Here is a 15,841-nt window from a genome sequence, read left to right as displayed (position 1 = left end):
TGGAATTCTGCAGAATCGGAGAGTGATTCAGAGTTCAAGTCATTTATTATTTATTTCACAGGCAAATTGGAGCAAGCTCACATTTGTAGAGGGAAAATGCATCTTAGTTCTTCCTCCACTTTCCTGCAGCTTGCCCTATTTATGCCGTCAGAAGGACAAAAGGGTGGTTTTATTTTTTTAAATCTACCCAACCATCTGTTCTGGTACATCAATCCTGAACTGAATCCTTGTTAGTTCTCTTTCAAGTGTGGCATTGTATATTTGGGTTGTAAACCAATTTAAAGATTGGGTGTGGTTTGGGGGTCAATCAATCATTTATATTTTACCTGGTTTTTAAAAAATAAATTGGAATTCTCCCAAACTCTCAACTGTGTGTGCCATTTTGAGAATGTTACAAGGCAGCATTCTTAAGTATGCTCGCTCACTATGGTGTATCCCTTATGGAAGTCAGTGAAATTTATGGGGCTTACCCCCAGGAAAGTGTGTTTAGGATTGCAGCTCTGGAGGTCTATCCAAAGCATGTTTACTCAGACAAATAAACATGATTTGGTTGGCACTATAAAGCTGCAATCCTAAACACACTTTCCTGGGAGTAAGCCCCATTAAACTTAGTGGGACTTGCTTCTGAGTAAAGTTGCATGGAATTGATCTGCAAAGCTGCTACTCACTGTAAGAAGATGGGCCTTTTCATCTTTTAACATTTTCTTTGTTTTAAAAAGTCCCCTAATGCAGTACCACACCAGAGCCAACATGACTTCAAGAAATGATTCAATATGACCGAGACTTGGCCTTTGTCAATTACAACGTCGCTTCACCAGTTGATCAGCTAAAGTTCTAACTGATTATGCTTCTGATTAAACAGTCTTGCTTTTTAAATCTTCCTACATCTAAAGATCCTGTAAAGTACTTCCTGGATCGATGGATGGATGGATTACTATTCATTCATTCATTCATTCATTTATTATTCATTCATTCACCGCCCTTCCTAAAGTGGCCTAGGGTAGTTTACATTAAAATCAAAAACACATTAATAAGATGACGACAACAACAGATAGTTATATACCGCTTTTCAACAAAAGTCCCCAAAGTGGTTTACACAGAGAAATAATAAATAAACAAGATGGATCCCTGTCCCCAAAGGGCTCACAGTCTTAAAAGAAACTTAAGGCAGACACCAGCAACAGTCACTGGAGAGATGCTGTGCTGGGGCTGGATAGGGCCAGTTGCTCTCCTCCTGCTCAATAAAAGAGAATCCCCACTTCTAAAAGGTCCCTCAGTGCTCAGCAGAAACAATTTAAAACAATTAAAATTAAAACAAAATTAATCCAGATTAAAATAAAAACAAGATAAGCCAGGCTAAAAAGATGGGTCTTTAAGGCTCTCCTGAAGGCCTCCAAGGAAGATAATCCTCTTATATCCATGGGGATATCATCTCAGGATTATTTCAACCCTGAAGTGAGTGTGCTGCTCAGGAGGGGTACAGTGGCCGAGGATGATGGGAGTTGTAGTCTAACATCTGGGAACCCCCTGGGCTGCTAGGAAGAGTCTTAAGATGGTTGATCATAAAACAACAAATGGATGAGGATATCTTGGATCTGGCTGACGTATGCATGCATACTCATCCTTTGAGGACTGCAGCAGTATTCTCTCTAATTTTTTCATCTGTGCGCGGAATGAGTTTTGTTCTGGGTAGCAGTATCAAGGCAGTGTGTTTGCACCATGTGCATTTAGAATGGGGCCTTCCTGATTCGACCTTGATCTAAAATCAAGTGAGCGGACATTAAAAAAAACCACCCTTGTGTGCGTATGTACATGTGCACGCCTTAGAGGGAATGCTGGACTGCAGCATCAGCTTATGTCCTGGATGTGTGAATGGGTAGTTACAGATAGAATATCAACTATAATGCCAATAAAAGATTTCTTATTATTTATTTAATTTTTATATCACCTGATTCCAAAGGCTCTAAGAGGCTCACAAAAACAAAATAGGACAAACTGTTAAAACAATTAAATAACATTCAACGATTACTCATCGCTTCAATCGCATAAATGCTCTTCGCTGGCATTGTTTCACACATTCAGCGGCAGGTAATCAAGTGGAGAGAAACGAAGTGCTATATGTGCATGTGTGAATGGGTTCCAGGGCTCTGATCCAGCAGCTCCAGTGTGCATGTGCAAAGCTCCAGCAGGAACTGTTGCTGTTGGGCACTCAGTGCTGTGGGGTTAGCAAGGCAAAGTTGGGTAAGAAGATTAAAATACTCAAGTGAGTAGAGGCAGGCAGGCAGGCTGAGGGGACGCCTGGCAAGATCTGTGAAGCCACAGAGCGGCTTTCCCAGGTGACCAGTTCTTCAGACTATTTATTTATTACACTTATATACCCCTTTTCTTCCATCATGGCACTCAGAAGGCATGTGACGGATGTGTTACCCGTCCAGGTGCTGAGCGCCAAGACCTGCTTAGCTTCAGCAAGAGCCCTCTTTGGACTTTAGGACTGTTCTCACGGCCATAAATAGGGCTGGAGAAGAGTTCAGGAGCCGTGTGTGGTCCTGTTTGCCGATCGTTGGTGAGTAGAAAGCAAGGTTGGAGGCGCAGTCCATGATCATCTGCTAAGCAGCAGTTAAATCAGAGGGCTTTCCCTCCTACCTTGTTAAAGACCTGGGTGCAGCAGCTGGGTAGGAGGGAGCCTTCCGACCCAGCTGCTGCTTAACATGCAGTCACTGATGATGGCTCCCTCCTTGTCGTTAATTCAATCAGCCAGCAAACGGGAGCGTGCCCAGCTTCCAAACAAGGGCAGGAGGCTTCTTCTGCCCTTCTCCAGAGGATCTGAGTGAGCCTGTTGTGTTAAATGTGCACACAGGTGTCTGTACCCATGTTTGTGTGTGAAAGACTGTACATGCATTCATTTTAAAAAGGGACCAGTACACACAGTTCCCCTCAAATGCAAGGTGGGGTACTACTACTGTACTGTACGGAGTACTATGTGTACTAAGGTACAGACAGGAAGTGTACTGCTTATGTGCATTGAACATAATGTGTGAATAACTGTATGTGGGTGTGCTGTCCACAGATTGCACATATGCCCACATAGTATGTGCCTAAGGTAGTTGCTTCATGTGCCCTGCCCTCGGACCAGAGTTAAGCACAGCAGCAGTCCCTGGGAGACAGAGGACCCAGCAGGTAGTTGGCTATACCTGATGACCTGACTCTTTGGCTAGCAGGTTTCTGCCTTGAAGAGCCTGCTGTAGCTTCCACCTGTCCCCCCCTCCCACCCCCCTGGTCTGCTACCCTGGATGCAAACCATCCTTCTGCGAAGCTTGTGCAGACACAGCTGCCAAAGGTCGGAATTGTTCCTCCTTGCTCCCAAGGATGGGAGGCCTTCCACCTTCCTGCTCCGTGGCATGCCTCCCTGAATGAGTTCAGCAGCCTGAGGGAGCTGATCTGGAGCTGATCCTGCTGGGATGGAAGAAATTGAGGCCTGGAGCACAGCCCAGATTCCTGAGTCAACTTGTATTCTGTGCGCAGCTACAATGCAGGAGTCCGTCCTCCTCCAGGCGTGCCTTAATAGAGGCAGTGAGTGGGCGGTGTTTGCTGAGTGCCAGGGAAATGGTTGATTCAGCAGAAACCGGGGTCACTGGTGCTGCAAATAATGTCTAAAGGGAGAGTGGTGCACTCTTTGGATCTCCTGTTTCTTTCAGTATTTCTGCTTGTAGGCAAAAGCTCACAGCTGTGAAGTAGAATCTGTCTAGAAAGCTTTCCTTGAATACGTTGACCTCTGCCTTGTCTTTTGGCCCATTGCTCGATGGTGGAGCTTCTGCTTTGCATGCAGAGATTCCCTCTCTGGCATCTCCAGGTCGGGCTGCGGGAGATTCCTGCCTGAAACCTTGGAGAAGCCGCTACCAGCCAGTGCAGACAATGCTGAGCCAGATGGACCAAGGCTCTGACTCAGTTTAAGGCAGCTTCCTATGTTCCTATAAGGCAAACATCTAACACCCCATCCAGGGCTTCCCAACCAGCATATAGTTCAACAATAGGAAGCCCCAGCCACAATGGCAGCAGAAACCCCCAATTTGTGACACCTTAAAAGCTAATTTCAGCAGAAGCTTTCATGGTCCACTTCATCAAATGCATTAAAAGTAGATAGTGACACATTTAATACGCCATCTAGTCTGGCCTTCAGGGACAGCCTATTGCAGGGTCAGTTTCTTTTGGAGGGGGAGAGTGCTGGAGACATCGGGTGTTCTTGTAATATCTGTTTAATGGCAAATAAAGAACTAGACCATGGGGGAGCAGGACGATGCTGGACACAGAGTGCTACTGTGACTAGTCTCCAAAGCAGTTTCGGTCCCCCGGCCCCCAAAAGCCAGACAGGATCCTCTTGGAGTTCACCACACCCGGCTCCTCCACCTGCAAAAACCCTTCAGACCGTTGCCTCCTTCATGGATTGTCATGAAGACAAAATCCTGTTCTGAGGTTCATTTGCAGAAGGACAGGGAAATAAGTTTTATCTTCATCTTGTTAATTATACAGATGAAAAGCTGAAAGACGTGAATGTGAACATTCAGATCTGCAAGATTAAACATGTCTTAATGTATCTCTGGGCCTGTGTTCCTGACTGAGAAATGTGTCTCTCCATTCTTGATTATCTCAACCTAGGGATGCAAGTGACAAAAATTAAAACTGAAGTAGCAGAATTGGAGACCTGGAGGACTTGGTCATGATTTTCTTAGGTTGTTGTTTTTCACTACCCAGTTTTTGATTCACATATTTTTGTTATGGCTATGACTAAACAAATGGATTGATTTGTCAAACTAACAGATTTGTCTGCATGTCAATATCTAGATTTAGTATTTTATATTTTTTGCAGGGAATAGCAGCTGATTCGTTGATTTCGCTAGTATAAAAGACAATTGTTACTCAAGTACTTCTACTTTTATTTGCACTAATATGGAGGATTTTTTTTAAAGACACATTAATTATCCAGCTGGTAACTTACTCCCCATCTGTTGAACCAAGTATGTAAAGGCAATAAACACAGCTGGAGATGTAACAGCATTTGCCCATTTGAATCTGTCAGGGTCCACCAATCATCATTGTAGGTTTTGCTGTTTGGTTGGTGGGGCATTCTCAGCAATGTCCCTCTTTCTTTTGAATGCCCTCGCAGAAGAGCTTCATCAGCATCCCTCCTGGAGGAGTTTTGAAAAGAACTGGATAATTCTTCTATTTGAAAAGCATGTTAAAATTGGTTTTAATTGGGCTCCAATTTTATCCGCTTTAGTACTGTTTGAAACTGCTCGCCCTTTTTATCTTGCTGCTTGTTTGTTATGATGTTCCTTTTACTGCCATTATTATTGTTTTTATTGTTATGCTTTTATTATAACAAGTAACAATGTGCTGGAGAGGCAGGATAGAAATATTTTAAATAAAATAAAATGTAGGTATTGTCTTGTGGCTTTTATCCACATGTGGTGGAAATGCCTGAAAGTGCAGGAATATTGTGCAAATGTTTTACAGGAAATTAAACGAATGACCTCTTCTGAATTACCACTCAGTCCTTACGGTGGGATAAGGATCTGCCCAAAGGCCATTATTCTTAGGTTTTGAATCGCAGACTGCTCCTAAAATTGTACTTTCAGAGAACTGGGGCAAGAGTGGAAAATGAAGGCTTGGCATGCCACACTTTACTGCATTAATGAGATGGGGATCAAAAGATGGAAGAAAATGACAACTGTTGCACCTGTTTATTAACTTTGGAGATGGGTTGATAGAAATGTTTGTGGTTGGGGCGGTCAGGAGTGCCCCTGCTTCCATGGGCTTAATGCCCCACTTCTCTTGTTGGGCCTCAATGAAGAAGGAGAGAAGGTTTAACTTCACCCTGGTATTTCTTCCTCCAGTCAGTCAGTTTGATCTGATAAAACTGGAGCCCAAAGCAGCAAAAAGCACACCAGCATCAATATGTGATCAGCAGATCAGCTTCAGAGCCAAACGTTAGTTATTCCTGAACTGATCATATATTGATGTGGATTTGCTTTTTGCTACTTTGGTTTTGACATCTTTTTATTTTAAATAATAATGGTGAGGATTTAGTTTCTTCATTGGATGTGGTAGGGATAGCCAATTATTTCTCTTGCTTTCAGAGTCCTTCCAAGTAGTGGTGACAGGCAACGGATTCCGGCATGCCCGCAATGTCGACCGAGTCCTCTGCAGCTTCAGGATCAATGAGACCGTCGTTCTTAGTAAGTGGATTGCTTTCATATCTGAACGCTTGAATACAGCACTGTGTTTGTCTGTGATTCACTGTTGACTTCCATGGAGCGTTGGCTATGGAAGACCTTGAAGAAGAAAAACGAGAGCTCAGTGTTGGTAGAAGTGGGTAGTCTCAGGGAGTGGGGTGGTTTTAGGGTACCATTTGGGGGTAGTACGGGAAAGCTGTGCAGTTTCCATTGCATTAATGTTGATAGATAGATGGATCTTGATTACGGTCTGCAACCAGTCTTAAATGCACCACTTAAAAGAAATGTTAATAGAATTCTGTAACTCTCCAATGAATGGTGACTCAAATTGCATGTTACACCAGCTGCATACAAGAGTGGCCTGATGGCCCCTTTTAAATTAGGAAAAGCTGCTTCCAGTGGTGGTGACTGGGTTTAAAGGACCTGCGGTTTCCTAGCCTGCTGTTTCCCTGCTTCAATAGGCTTCCCTTCTGATGGCATTTTACATGCTGCTTAGGTCAGGTAGCAAGCAGATCCAAGTCCATTATTTTACCTAGGAAGAAGATGGACCCATGTACAGGTAATGAGATACCAGCAAGGCAGGGAAGTTGCAACAGTTTTCATAAGAACATAAGAACAGCCCTGCTGGATCAGGCCCAAGAAGGCCCATCTAGTCCAGCATCCTGTTTCACACAGTGGCCCAACAGATGGCAGGAGTTGAGGGGGTTCCCTCTCTCCTTCTGTTACTCCCCTGCAACTGGTACTCAGAGGCATCCTCCCTTTGAGGCTGGAGGTGGCCTATAGCCCTCTGACTAGCAGCCGTTGATAGACCTCTCCTCCATGAAGTTATTCAAACCCCTCTTAAAGCCATCCAAGTCGTTGGCTGTCACCACGTCTCATGGCAGAGAATTCCACAAGTTGACTATGTGTTGTGTGAAAAAGTATTTCTGTATGGTCTGCACCTGGTTCATCAACTCTTTCATGAGGATCCACTTTGCAGACGATCTTCTTACGCAACCTCCAGCTATAGCATTCAGCCATACATGGCCCTGGACAACTGAGAACTCCCTGCTGCCAGGGTTACCAACCCTAGCATCGAAGGAGCCATCTGGAAGCCCTGCCTACATCTCAACAGACCAAGTCGATTCACAGCACAGCTCTTGGCAAGGGCCTGTCCACTCATAGTTTGGAAAGCACCATGGGCAGAGAGAGCACCCTCATTAAAAGAAGCACTATGTGCACAGAATTCGCAGGCAGTCCCTACGTCGCAGGGTACGGCCTGCTTTGAGCCAGCCTTAAAACTGAAAATGACAGACGTGGATAGCAGTGCATAGCATGTTCATTTGTCACCTTTTAAAATAAAACCAAAGAAACTTGAAGTGCATAACTGCTCAAGGGACTACAGAGGGTGTTTCTTGGTGACATCACGGGGGGAGCCAATCAACATGCAGAACCATTATTTCCCACAACTCAGTCCAGGAGAGGGATAAGTACATTTGAGAACACGGGTGGGTGGTGGCGGTGGGAGGGGGCACATCAGGGTTCTCAAAATATTTACATTTGCCTTTTGCCGAAGGAACCTGCCTTGTACGGAGTCAGACCACCAGTCCATCTAGCTCAGTGTTGTCTACACTGGCTGGCAGCACCTTCTCCAAGGCTTCAGGCAGGAGTCTTTCCCAGCTCTATCTTGGAGATGCTGCCAGGGATTGAACGTGGGACCATCTGCATGCAAGCAGGCCGATGCTCCACCACTGACCTACGGCCCCATTCCCTAAAGCACTTGCATGTCCACCCATCCAAATGCAAATCAGGGTGGAGCCTGTTTAGCAAAGGGGACAATTGATGCTTGCTGCCACAAGACCAGCTCTCCTCCCTAGGTAATGCTTGCATTCAGTTGCCAATTTCTGTATTCCTATTCACTATACTTACTAGCAAAGTCCTATCAATTTGCAAGTTTGATGGACTTGCACCCTGGGGATGCAGCATTCCTATCTGATAACAGGATGTCTGGATGTGAGGAGCGGGAGGCAGCAGAATTTGCTGGGCAGCGCAAAACAGCTGTTTACGGTGTGCATGTGTGCAATGCGTGTTGACAAGTTAAGACACTGACTAATTAATTGCTACCCAAAGGTCTCCTGTTCTTGTAAGACACTGCCCTTTGTTGCCCCTCATGCTGGAACTTAAGAACATAAGAACAGCCCTGCTGGATCAGGCCCAAGGAGGCCCATCTTGTACAGCATCCTGTTTCGCACAGTGGCCCACCAGATGACGCTGGAAGCCACAGGCAGGAGTTGAGGGCATGCCCTCTCTCCTGCTGTTAGTCCCCTGCAACTGGTACTCAGAGGCATCCTGCCTTTGAGGTTGGAGGTGGCCTATAGCCCTCTGACTAGTAGCCATTGATAGACCTCTCCTCCATGAAGTTATCCAAACCCCTCTTAAAGCTGTCCAGGTTGCTGGCTGCTTCCACATCTTGTGGCAGAGAATTCTACAAGTTGATTATGTGTTGTGTGAAAAAGTACTTCTGTTTGTTGGTCCTAAATTTCCTGGCAATCAATTTCATGGATGGACCCTGGTTCTAGTGTTATGTGAGAGGGAGAAGAATTTCTCTCTACTTTCTCCATACCATGCATGATTCTATAGACCTCTATCATGTCTCCCCACAGTCATCTTTTTTCTAAACTAAATAGCCCCAGCTGTTGTAGCCTTGCCTCATAAGGAAGGTGCTCTAGGCCCCTGATCATCTTGGTTGCCCTCTTCTGCACCTTTTCCAGTTCTACAATGTCCTTCTTTAGATGTAGTGACAAAATTGTGCACAGTATCCCAGGTGTGGCCACACCGTAGTTATATATAAGGGCATTATAATATTAGGAGTTTTATTTTCAACCCCTTTCCTAATGATCCCTAGGTTGGGATTGGCCTTTTTCTCAGCTGCCGCACATTGAGTTGACACTTTCAATGAGCTGTCCACCACGACCCCAAGATCCCTCTCCTGGTCAGTCACCGACAGCTCAGATCCAGCAGCATATTTGTGAAGTTGGGGTTTTTCGTCCTAACGTGCATCACTTTAGACTTGCCAACGTTGAACCACATTTGCCATTTTGTCGCCCACTCACCCAGTTTGGAGAGATCCTTTTGGAGCTCCTCACAATCTGTTTTGGATTTCACTAGTTTAAACAGCTTGTTGTAATCTGCAAATTTGGCCACCTTGCTGCTTACCCCAACTTCTAGATCATTTATGAATCAATTAAAAAGCACCGATCCCAGTACAGTTCCCTGGGGGACCCCACTTCTTACTTCCCTCCATTGTGAAAATGCTCCATTTATACATACCCTCTGTTTCCTGTCCTTCAACTAGTTACCAATCCACATTTCTCCTCTTATCCCATGACTACTATTTTTCCCCAAGAGTCTTTGATGAGGAACTTTGTCAAAATCATTTTGGAAGTCCTGGTATACTATGTCAACCAGATCACGTTTATCCACACATCTATTGACACGCTCAAAGAACTCCAAGAGGTTCGTGAGGCAAGATTTACCTTTGCAGAAGCCTTGCTGGTTCTCTCCCAGCAAGGCCTGTTCTTCTATGTGCTTAATAATTTTATCCTTGTTTTATCCAGGCTTTCCATCAATTTGCCTGGAACCAGATGGCCTCATAAGCTAAATGGCCTCTAATTTCCCGGATTGCCCCTGGATCCCTTTTTGAAAATCAGTGTTGCATTGGCTGCTTTACAGCCTTCCAGTACAGATCATAGGGATAAGATATACATTTTTGCAAGGAGGACTCTTGAGTGGATGCTGTCTGGCCCTGAAGATTTGCCAGTTTTCAGTTTTTCCAGACAGTTTAGAACATCATCTCTTGTCACTTCTATCTGACTCAGTTCTTTAGGCTCCATCCCTGAAAAGTCTGGTTCAGGAACAAGTATATGCTCAGTATCCTCTGCCATGAAGACAGATGCAAAGAACTCATTTAGCTTCTCTGCAACCTCCATATCCTCAATAATCCCTTTCACTCCCTCATTGTCTAATGGTCCAACCACCTCCCTGGCAGGTTTCCTGCTTCTGATGTATTTCAAGAAGTTTTTGTTATTCCCCTTGATGCTTTTAGCTAAATGTTCCTCAAACTCTCTTATTGTCACCTTGCATTTCTTTTGCCAGAATTTGTGTTCCTTTCTGTTCTCTTCATTTGGGCAGGCCTTCCAATTTCGGAAGGCAGTCTTCTTCTCTTTTATGGCTTCCTTGACTGTACCTGTTATCCATGCTGGCATCCTCCAGGACTTAGTGATAACTTTCCTCCTTTTTGGTATGCATTCGAACTGGGCTTCTAATATTGTGGTTTTGAGTAAACTCCATGCACTCTGGAGCGAAGTGACTCTCCTGGTTTTCCTTTTCAGTTTTCTTTTCATCATACTCCTTATTTTGGAGAAGTTTCCTCTTCTGTCTGTGTTAGACTTCCTTGGTGATTTTCTCCCCACAAGTATGCTGAATTTGATCACACTATGATCACTGTTCCCTAAAGGGTTGATGACACTGACATCATGCACCAGGTACTGGGTGCCACTCAGGATTAAGTCCAAGGTCGCCTTCTCTCTGGTTGGTTCCATGTTCTAGGGCACAGTCATTCAGCCTATCTAGAGATTTTACCTCTTTGTCATGACCTGACTCTTAATTTACCCAGTCTATGTGTGGATAATTGAAGTCACCCATTATTACTGCCCTGCCTCTCCTTAATGCTTCCCTGATTTCCTTCTGCAACTCCCAGTCACTGTCAGCGTTTTGATCTGGAGGGCAATTGCATGTCCCCAGTAGCATATTTCCTTTAAGGCCTTGTATTGTCACCCACAGGGTTTCTGTGGAGGACTCCAGTCCACCTAGGTTTTCTAGCTTGTTAGATTCTATCCCTTCTTTAACATATAGTACTACTCTACCTCCAAGGCACCCCTCCCTGTCCTTTCTATAGAGTTTATATCCAGGAATAACAGAGTCCCACTGGTTCTCACTGTTCTACTATGTTTCTGTTATGCCCACTATAGCTATTTCTTTGTTAGCAACCAGGCACTCCAGCCCGTCCAACTTGGCTTGGAGGCTTCTGGCATTGGCATATAAGCACCTATATGCTGAATCTCTTACTGGGTGTATGCTATCTTTCTTTTGGCTCTTTGGTTTCTTAGAGCATCTAGCACAGCCTCCTTTCTGCTCTTTATGTGGTTCTGCTCTGTCCCCTTCTGTTCTATTTTAATCTTTTACACTCTCACACCTTAAGGGAACACCTTCACACTATTTGCTGAATCCAATAATGCCCACCTCCAGTTGGCTATTCCCCAGGCATCATTTTGAAAGCTGCTCTGCAAACTTTTTGATTATAAGTGCCAGCAGTCTGGTTCCAACTTGGTTCAAGTGCAGCCCATCCCTTTTGTACAGGCTTTGCTTGCCCCTAAATGTATCCCAGTGCCTAACAAATCTAAACCCCTCCTCCTGGCACCAAGGTCTCATCCACGCATTGAGACCCCTCAGCTCTGCCTGTCTTTCTGAACCTGCATGTGGAACAGCAGAAGATAAAGAAGTGGAACTTGGTCATCGAATAGCTTTGTGCTGCCACTGTTCTCTTTCTTCAAATCTTAACTCTGGCTTAACTCTTAGCTCCTGAGCCTAAGGACTTGGAATTGCAGTTGTTCACATGCATACTTACCGTCTCCTCACTCCCTCACCACCTGGTCTAACTTCTAGGTCCCTGTCTTGCTTATGCTACTCTGTAAAGCATCGTAGATGCCAAAGGGGCAATAATAATGGTATTAGAAACGAGGGTGTATAATATTTTTGGTATGGAATAGGATCATCTGGACGTGGACAGTATGAGTAAATCGGGTTGCCCTCCTGAACATGGCAAGCAAGTCCACTTTTTCAGCTGGCTGACTTCCGCTCTGTTGGAGTATGAGCTTTTGGCCAGATGCCAGCTGGGAGTAGGGGCTGAAAACACTGTGTGTGTGTGTGTGTGTGTGTGTGTGTGTGTGTGTGTGTGTGTGTGTGTGTTCCAGTAACTTTGTTACCAGTCTGCTGGCATGAGTCTGGCAGAGAACTGCTCAGTTGCTATCCTGTTCCAGGAGATGGTCAGGGGTCATGCTGTGGCTTCCACTGAGGGGTCCAGATGCAGATAGAAGTTCTGGGAAATGCTCCAAGGGAAGCACAGTTGGCAGAGGGGTCAGGGGTCATCTGATGGTGACTCAGGATTGGGCCTTCTCAGTAGTGGCTCCTGGGCTATGGAATGTGCTGCTCCCTATAGACGTCCATGGTTTAACCTCTTTACCAGCCTTTAAAAGAGCCCTTAAGAAACTTTTTTTTAAAGCCAGGCTTTTAGTAATCTTTGAATGTTCTCAATTGCTTTATTTTATTTATTTTATTTATTGTATTTAACACATTTGTATACTGCCCAAAATGCAAGTCTCGCAGTTTATCAGTTTTTCTTATTTTGTTTTTGTTGTGTTTATTGTTGTGAACTGCCTAGAGCCTTTGGAGTCAGGCAATATAGAAATTAAACAAACAGATAATGAAATGTAATAGCTGCTGCCCAGGCAGAGGTTGATTCCCACCCCGGCCCCCTCTATCAGCTAAGCAGGTAGAAGAGAGGTTTCACACCTAGCTTCTTCAGACCCATCCCAGCTTCTCCTGACTTGGCTACAGCACCTTCTGTGGGAGGACCAGGGATCCCATAATTAAGCTCTCTAAATCACCATGAGGCCAAGTAGCAACTTTGCTTTGGCAGGAGATCAGAGATTAGATTAGTCACCTAATTCTAACGCAGGACACGCTCAAAAAATGTCCGTCTCAGATCAATGCTTTGACATGTTCAAATGCATAAACTGAAGTTCTTAAAATGCATTTGCGGTCAGGAGACCAAGCTCCCCCCCCTTTTTTTTTTTAAAGCAGTCTCACCTGGCAAAGATGCTGTGGGCTGGGCAAGTGTGCTGAGCTGAAGCATCAAATCTTCCCAATGTTTGTTAAAATTACCCAAGTTGTGTGGGCTCTGGTGCACCAAGGCTTCCAAGCTCTCAACTGGTACAAATGCTTCTGAGTGAGCAGATCGTTTCTGAAAATGTCAGTTTTTCTCTTGCACGAGACTCTAAACAACACAACCCTATACCTATGTGCTTGGAATTAAGCCCCGTTGTGTGTAAACAGGCTTACTCACAAGTAAATGGGTATAGGATTGTCGCCTAAGATTGTCAGTTGAGGTACTGGAGCTCTGCAGTCTTGGCTCTGTGTAGGAACTTACTTATTTTACAATACTTCTTGTTTAAAGCCCCTCTCTGTTTGAGGCAGCAGCATACAAAGTTCATAAAACTGAATCCCAAAAAGAACAAAAACATTCCTAGAAAAGCTGTGAAGCCAGCAGAGAAAATAACAGTGGAAGCAGCAACAGATTAATGAAAAGCAAGAGATGAAAAAGTCTCCAACGTCCTTGCATTACATCATGCTCCGTTATATTAGGTACCTGTGTCAGTTGTGAAAAACACCTTTATCTGTTTAAACTAAAAATGTTCCCTTTTAAATTTTTCAAAAGCAACGAGTGGGAAAGGATCAGGCCTCAGTTCTGTGGTGATTTGTACAATACTATGTCTTAGGGTATGTGTTTAGCACTTTAGTATCTACACTAGAGAGGAGAGCTGGTCTTGTGGTAGCCAGCATGACTTGTCCCCTTTGCTAAGCAGGGTCCACCCTGGTTGCATATGAATGGGAGACTAGAAGTGTGAGCGTTGTAAGATATTCCCCTCGGGATGGAGCCGCTCTGGGAAGAGCAGAAGGTTCCAAGTTCCCTCCCTGGCAGCATCTCCAGGTAGGGCTGGGAGAGACTCCTGCCTGCAACCTGGGAGAAGCTGCTGCCAGTCTATGTAGACAATGCTGAGCTAGATAGACCAGTGGTGTGACTCGGTAGATGGCATCTTCCTATGTTCCTATGTATGTTCCTAGATTATAACATTTAATGTGAGAACCTTCCCTCGGATTACTTAGACAGCTGTGCGATGCAGCTACTAAAAAAGTGGATGCAATCATAGGCTGCATTAACAGAAGCAGCTCATGAGAAGTATTCATTCCACTCTATTCTGTGCTCGTCAGACCTCACTTGGAATACAGTGTCCAATTCTGGGTCCTGCAGTTTTAGAAAGGAATTGATAAACTGGGATGGCTTCAGAGGAAACCACACCTTCTGAGGAACAGTTGAAGGAGCTGGGTGTGTTTAGCCTGGAGAAGAGAAGACCAAGAAGAGAGTTGTGACCACTCCTTCAAATATCTGAAGAACTCTCATATAAAAGGAGGAGTGAACTTGCTTTCGGCTGCTCCTGAGGGCAGGACCTGAACCCATGGGTTGAAATAGCAAGGGAACCAATTCAGGCTAGGCATTAGGAGGGCTTTCTTGACTGCAAGAGCTGTTTGACACTGGCACAGTCTGCTTTGTGCTCTGGTGGGTGCTGGAGGTTTTCAAACCGAGGCTGCTCTGCCATTTTTCAGGGATGATGCTATAAAAGAGCCCTACGCTGAGCACTGGGTTGGACTGCGAGTCCTCCAATGTCCTTTTCGACTCGGACATTTTGTGATTAGAATTCAGGGTGTTGGTGATGGGTGGCTTCTGCTGCCGTATAGCTGAACCAAGAACAAGGATCTATGCATTAAAACTCTCAAGTGGTTGGGGATCATAAAGACAACCTCCACTCTGCCTCTTGCTTTGTGTTCTCTTGTTGACTGATGTGTGCTGGATATCCATTCAAGAGAGGGGCTGCTCACCTGTGAGGCTTGCCTGCTGGGGAAAGCCTGCCTGCCTGGCTCCATCTTGGTTTACTTTTCATTGCCTGGTAAAAAAAACAACCCCTCTAAGGCTGGCTCTTGGTGGTGGCTGACAATTGCTTTGTAGTATTCCTGTTTTCTCTACTTCTTTTTTTTTTTTAACTCTGATTTTATTTGCTGGGTGTGCGGTGTGGGTTCTGCTCCTCCTAGGTTTTTTCCTTTGTCTATTTCCTTGCAGCTTTTATTGTTTTATAACAATTGGTTGTTTTTATCCATCTGTTCACTTTGGCTTGTTTTTACCACAGAAGTGGAGTATAAACAGCTTACAAATAATAATTTCCTCTCCCATTGCCAAGGATTTGTGTGGGTTAGGGCTGAGCTGAAATGGCCTCACCAATGATTTTGCCACTCCATTCACAGGTGGCGAAGTTGAGCGGCTATTTCAGTGATTTGGGGGAAGAGTAGCAGTGCTACCCACAGTCCTGGTGGCTGCCATGGTTTGAATCCAGGTTCCCTCAGAACAACTGTACATAAAGAAGAGTTCTGCTGGTGTCCGCCATTTTTTTTTTAATGCGGAGGTCCCTCAGAATAACATTACCTGATGATGTAGCATTGTTCTGAGGGGACTTTTGAGTTAAAGAAGAAGAAGAAGAAGAAAGAAAGAAAGAAAGGCACCCGCCTTTCTTGGAGTGGGAGAAAAAGGTGAGCCAAGGGTTTGCCCCTCCCACACATGCATTTTGAGCTGAAAGTTGCTGGTAGAAAACGTTTGGCTTTCCCTTCATGCTAGTTTTATTGAGATTCCCTTTGCTTCTCTTGTGCCAGCAGGGCAGGGAAATGCCCAGTGTAAAGACATCTAG

The 15,841-nt window shown here is 44.8% G+C and overlaps 1 protein-coding gene across 2 annotated transcripts in view; it reads left to right on the top strand.

Annotated features, from left to right (window-relative positions):
- The window catches only part of ANTXR1 (ANTXR cell adhesion molecule 1), a 158,098-nt gene that overhangs the window by 48,831 nt on the left and 93,426 nt on the right, over window positions 1-15,841 (top strand). For both annotated transcript variants that reach the window (XM_053270047.1, XM_053270045.1), the window contains exon 10: window positions 6,135-6,233. In XM_053270047.1, the coding sequence (XP_053126022.1) occupies window positions 6,135-6,233 (99 nt within the window). The remainder of the gene's footprint in view (window positions 1-6,134; window positions 6,234-15,841) is intronic.

This window comes from Hemicordylus capensis, chromosome 8, assembly GCF_027244095.1.
Source record: "Hemicordylus capensis ecotype Gifberg chromosome 8, rHemCap1.1.pri, whole genome shotgun sequence".
Classification (NCBI taxonomy): Eukaryota; Metazoa; Chordata; class Lepidosauria; order Squamata; family Cordylidae; genus Hemicordylus; species Hemicordylus capensis.
The sequence above is the reverse complement of the archived record's forward strand: the minus strand, read 5'-3'. Positions and strand labels throughout refer to the sequence as shown.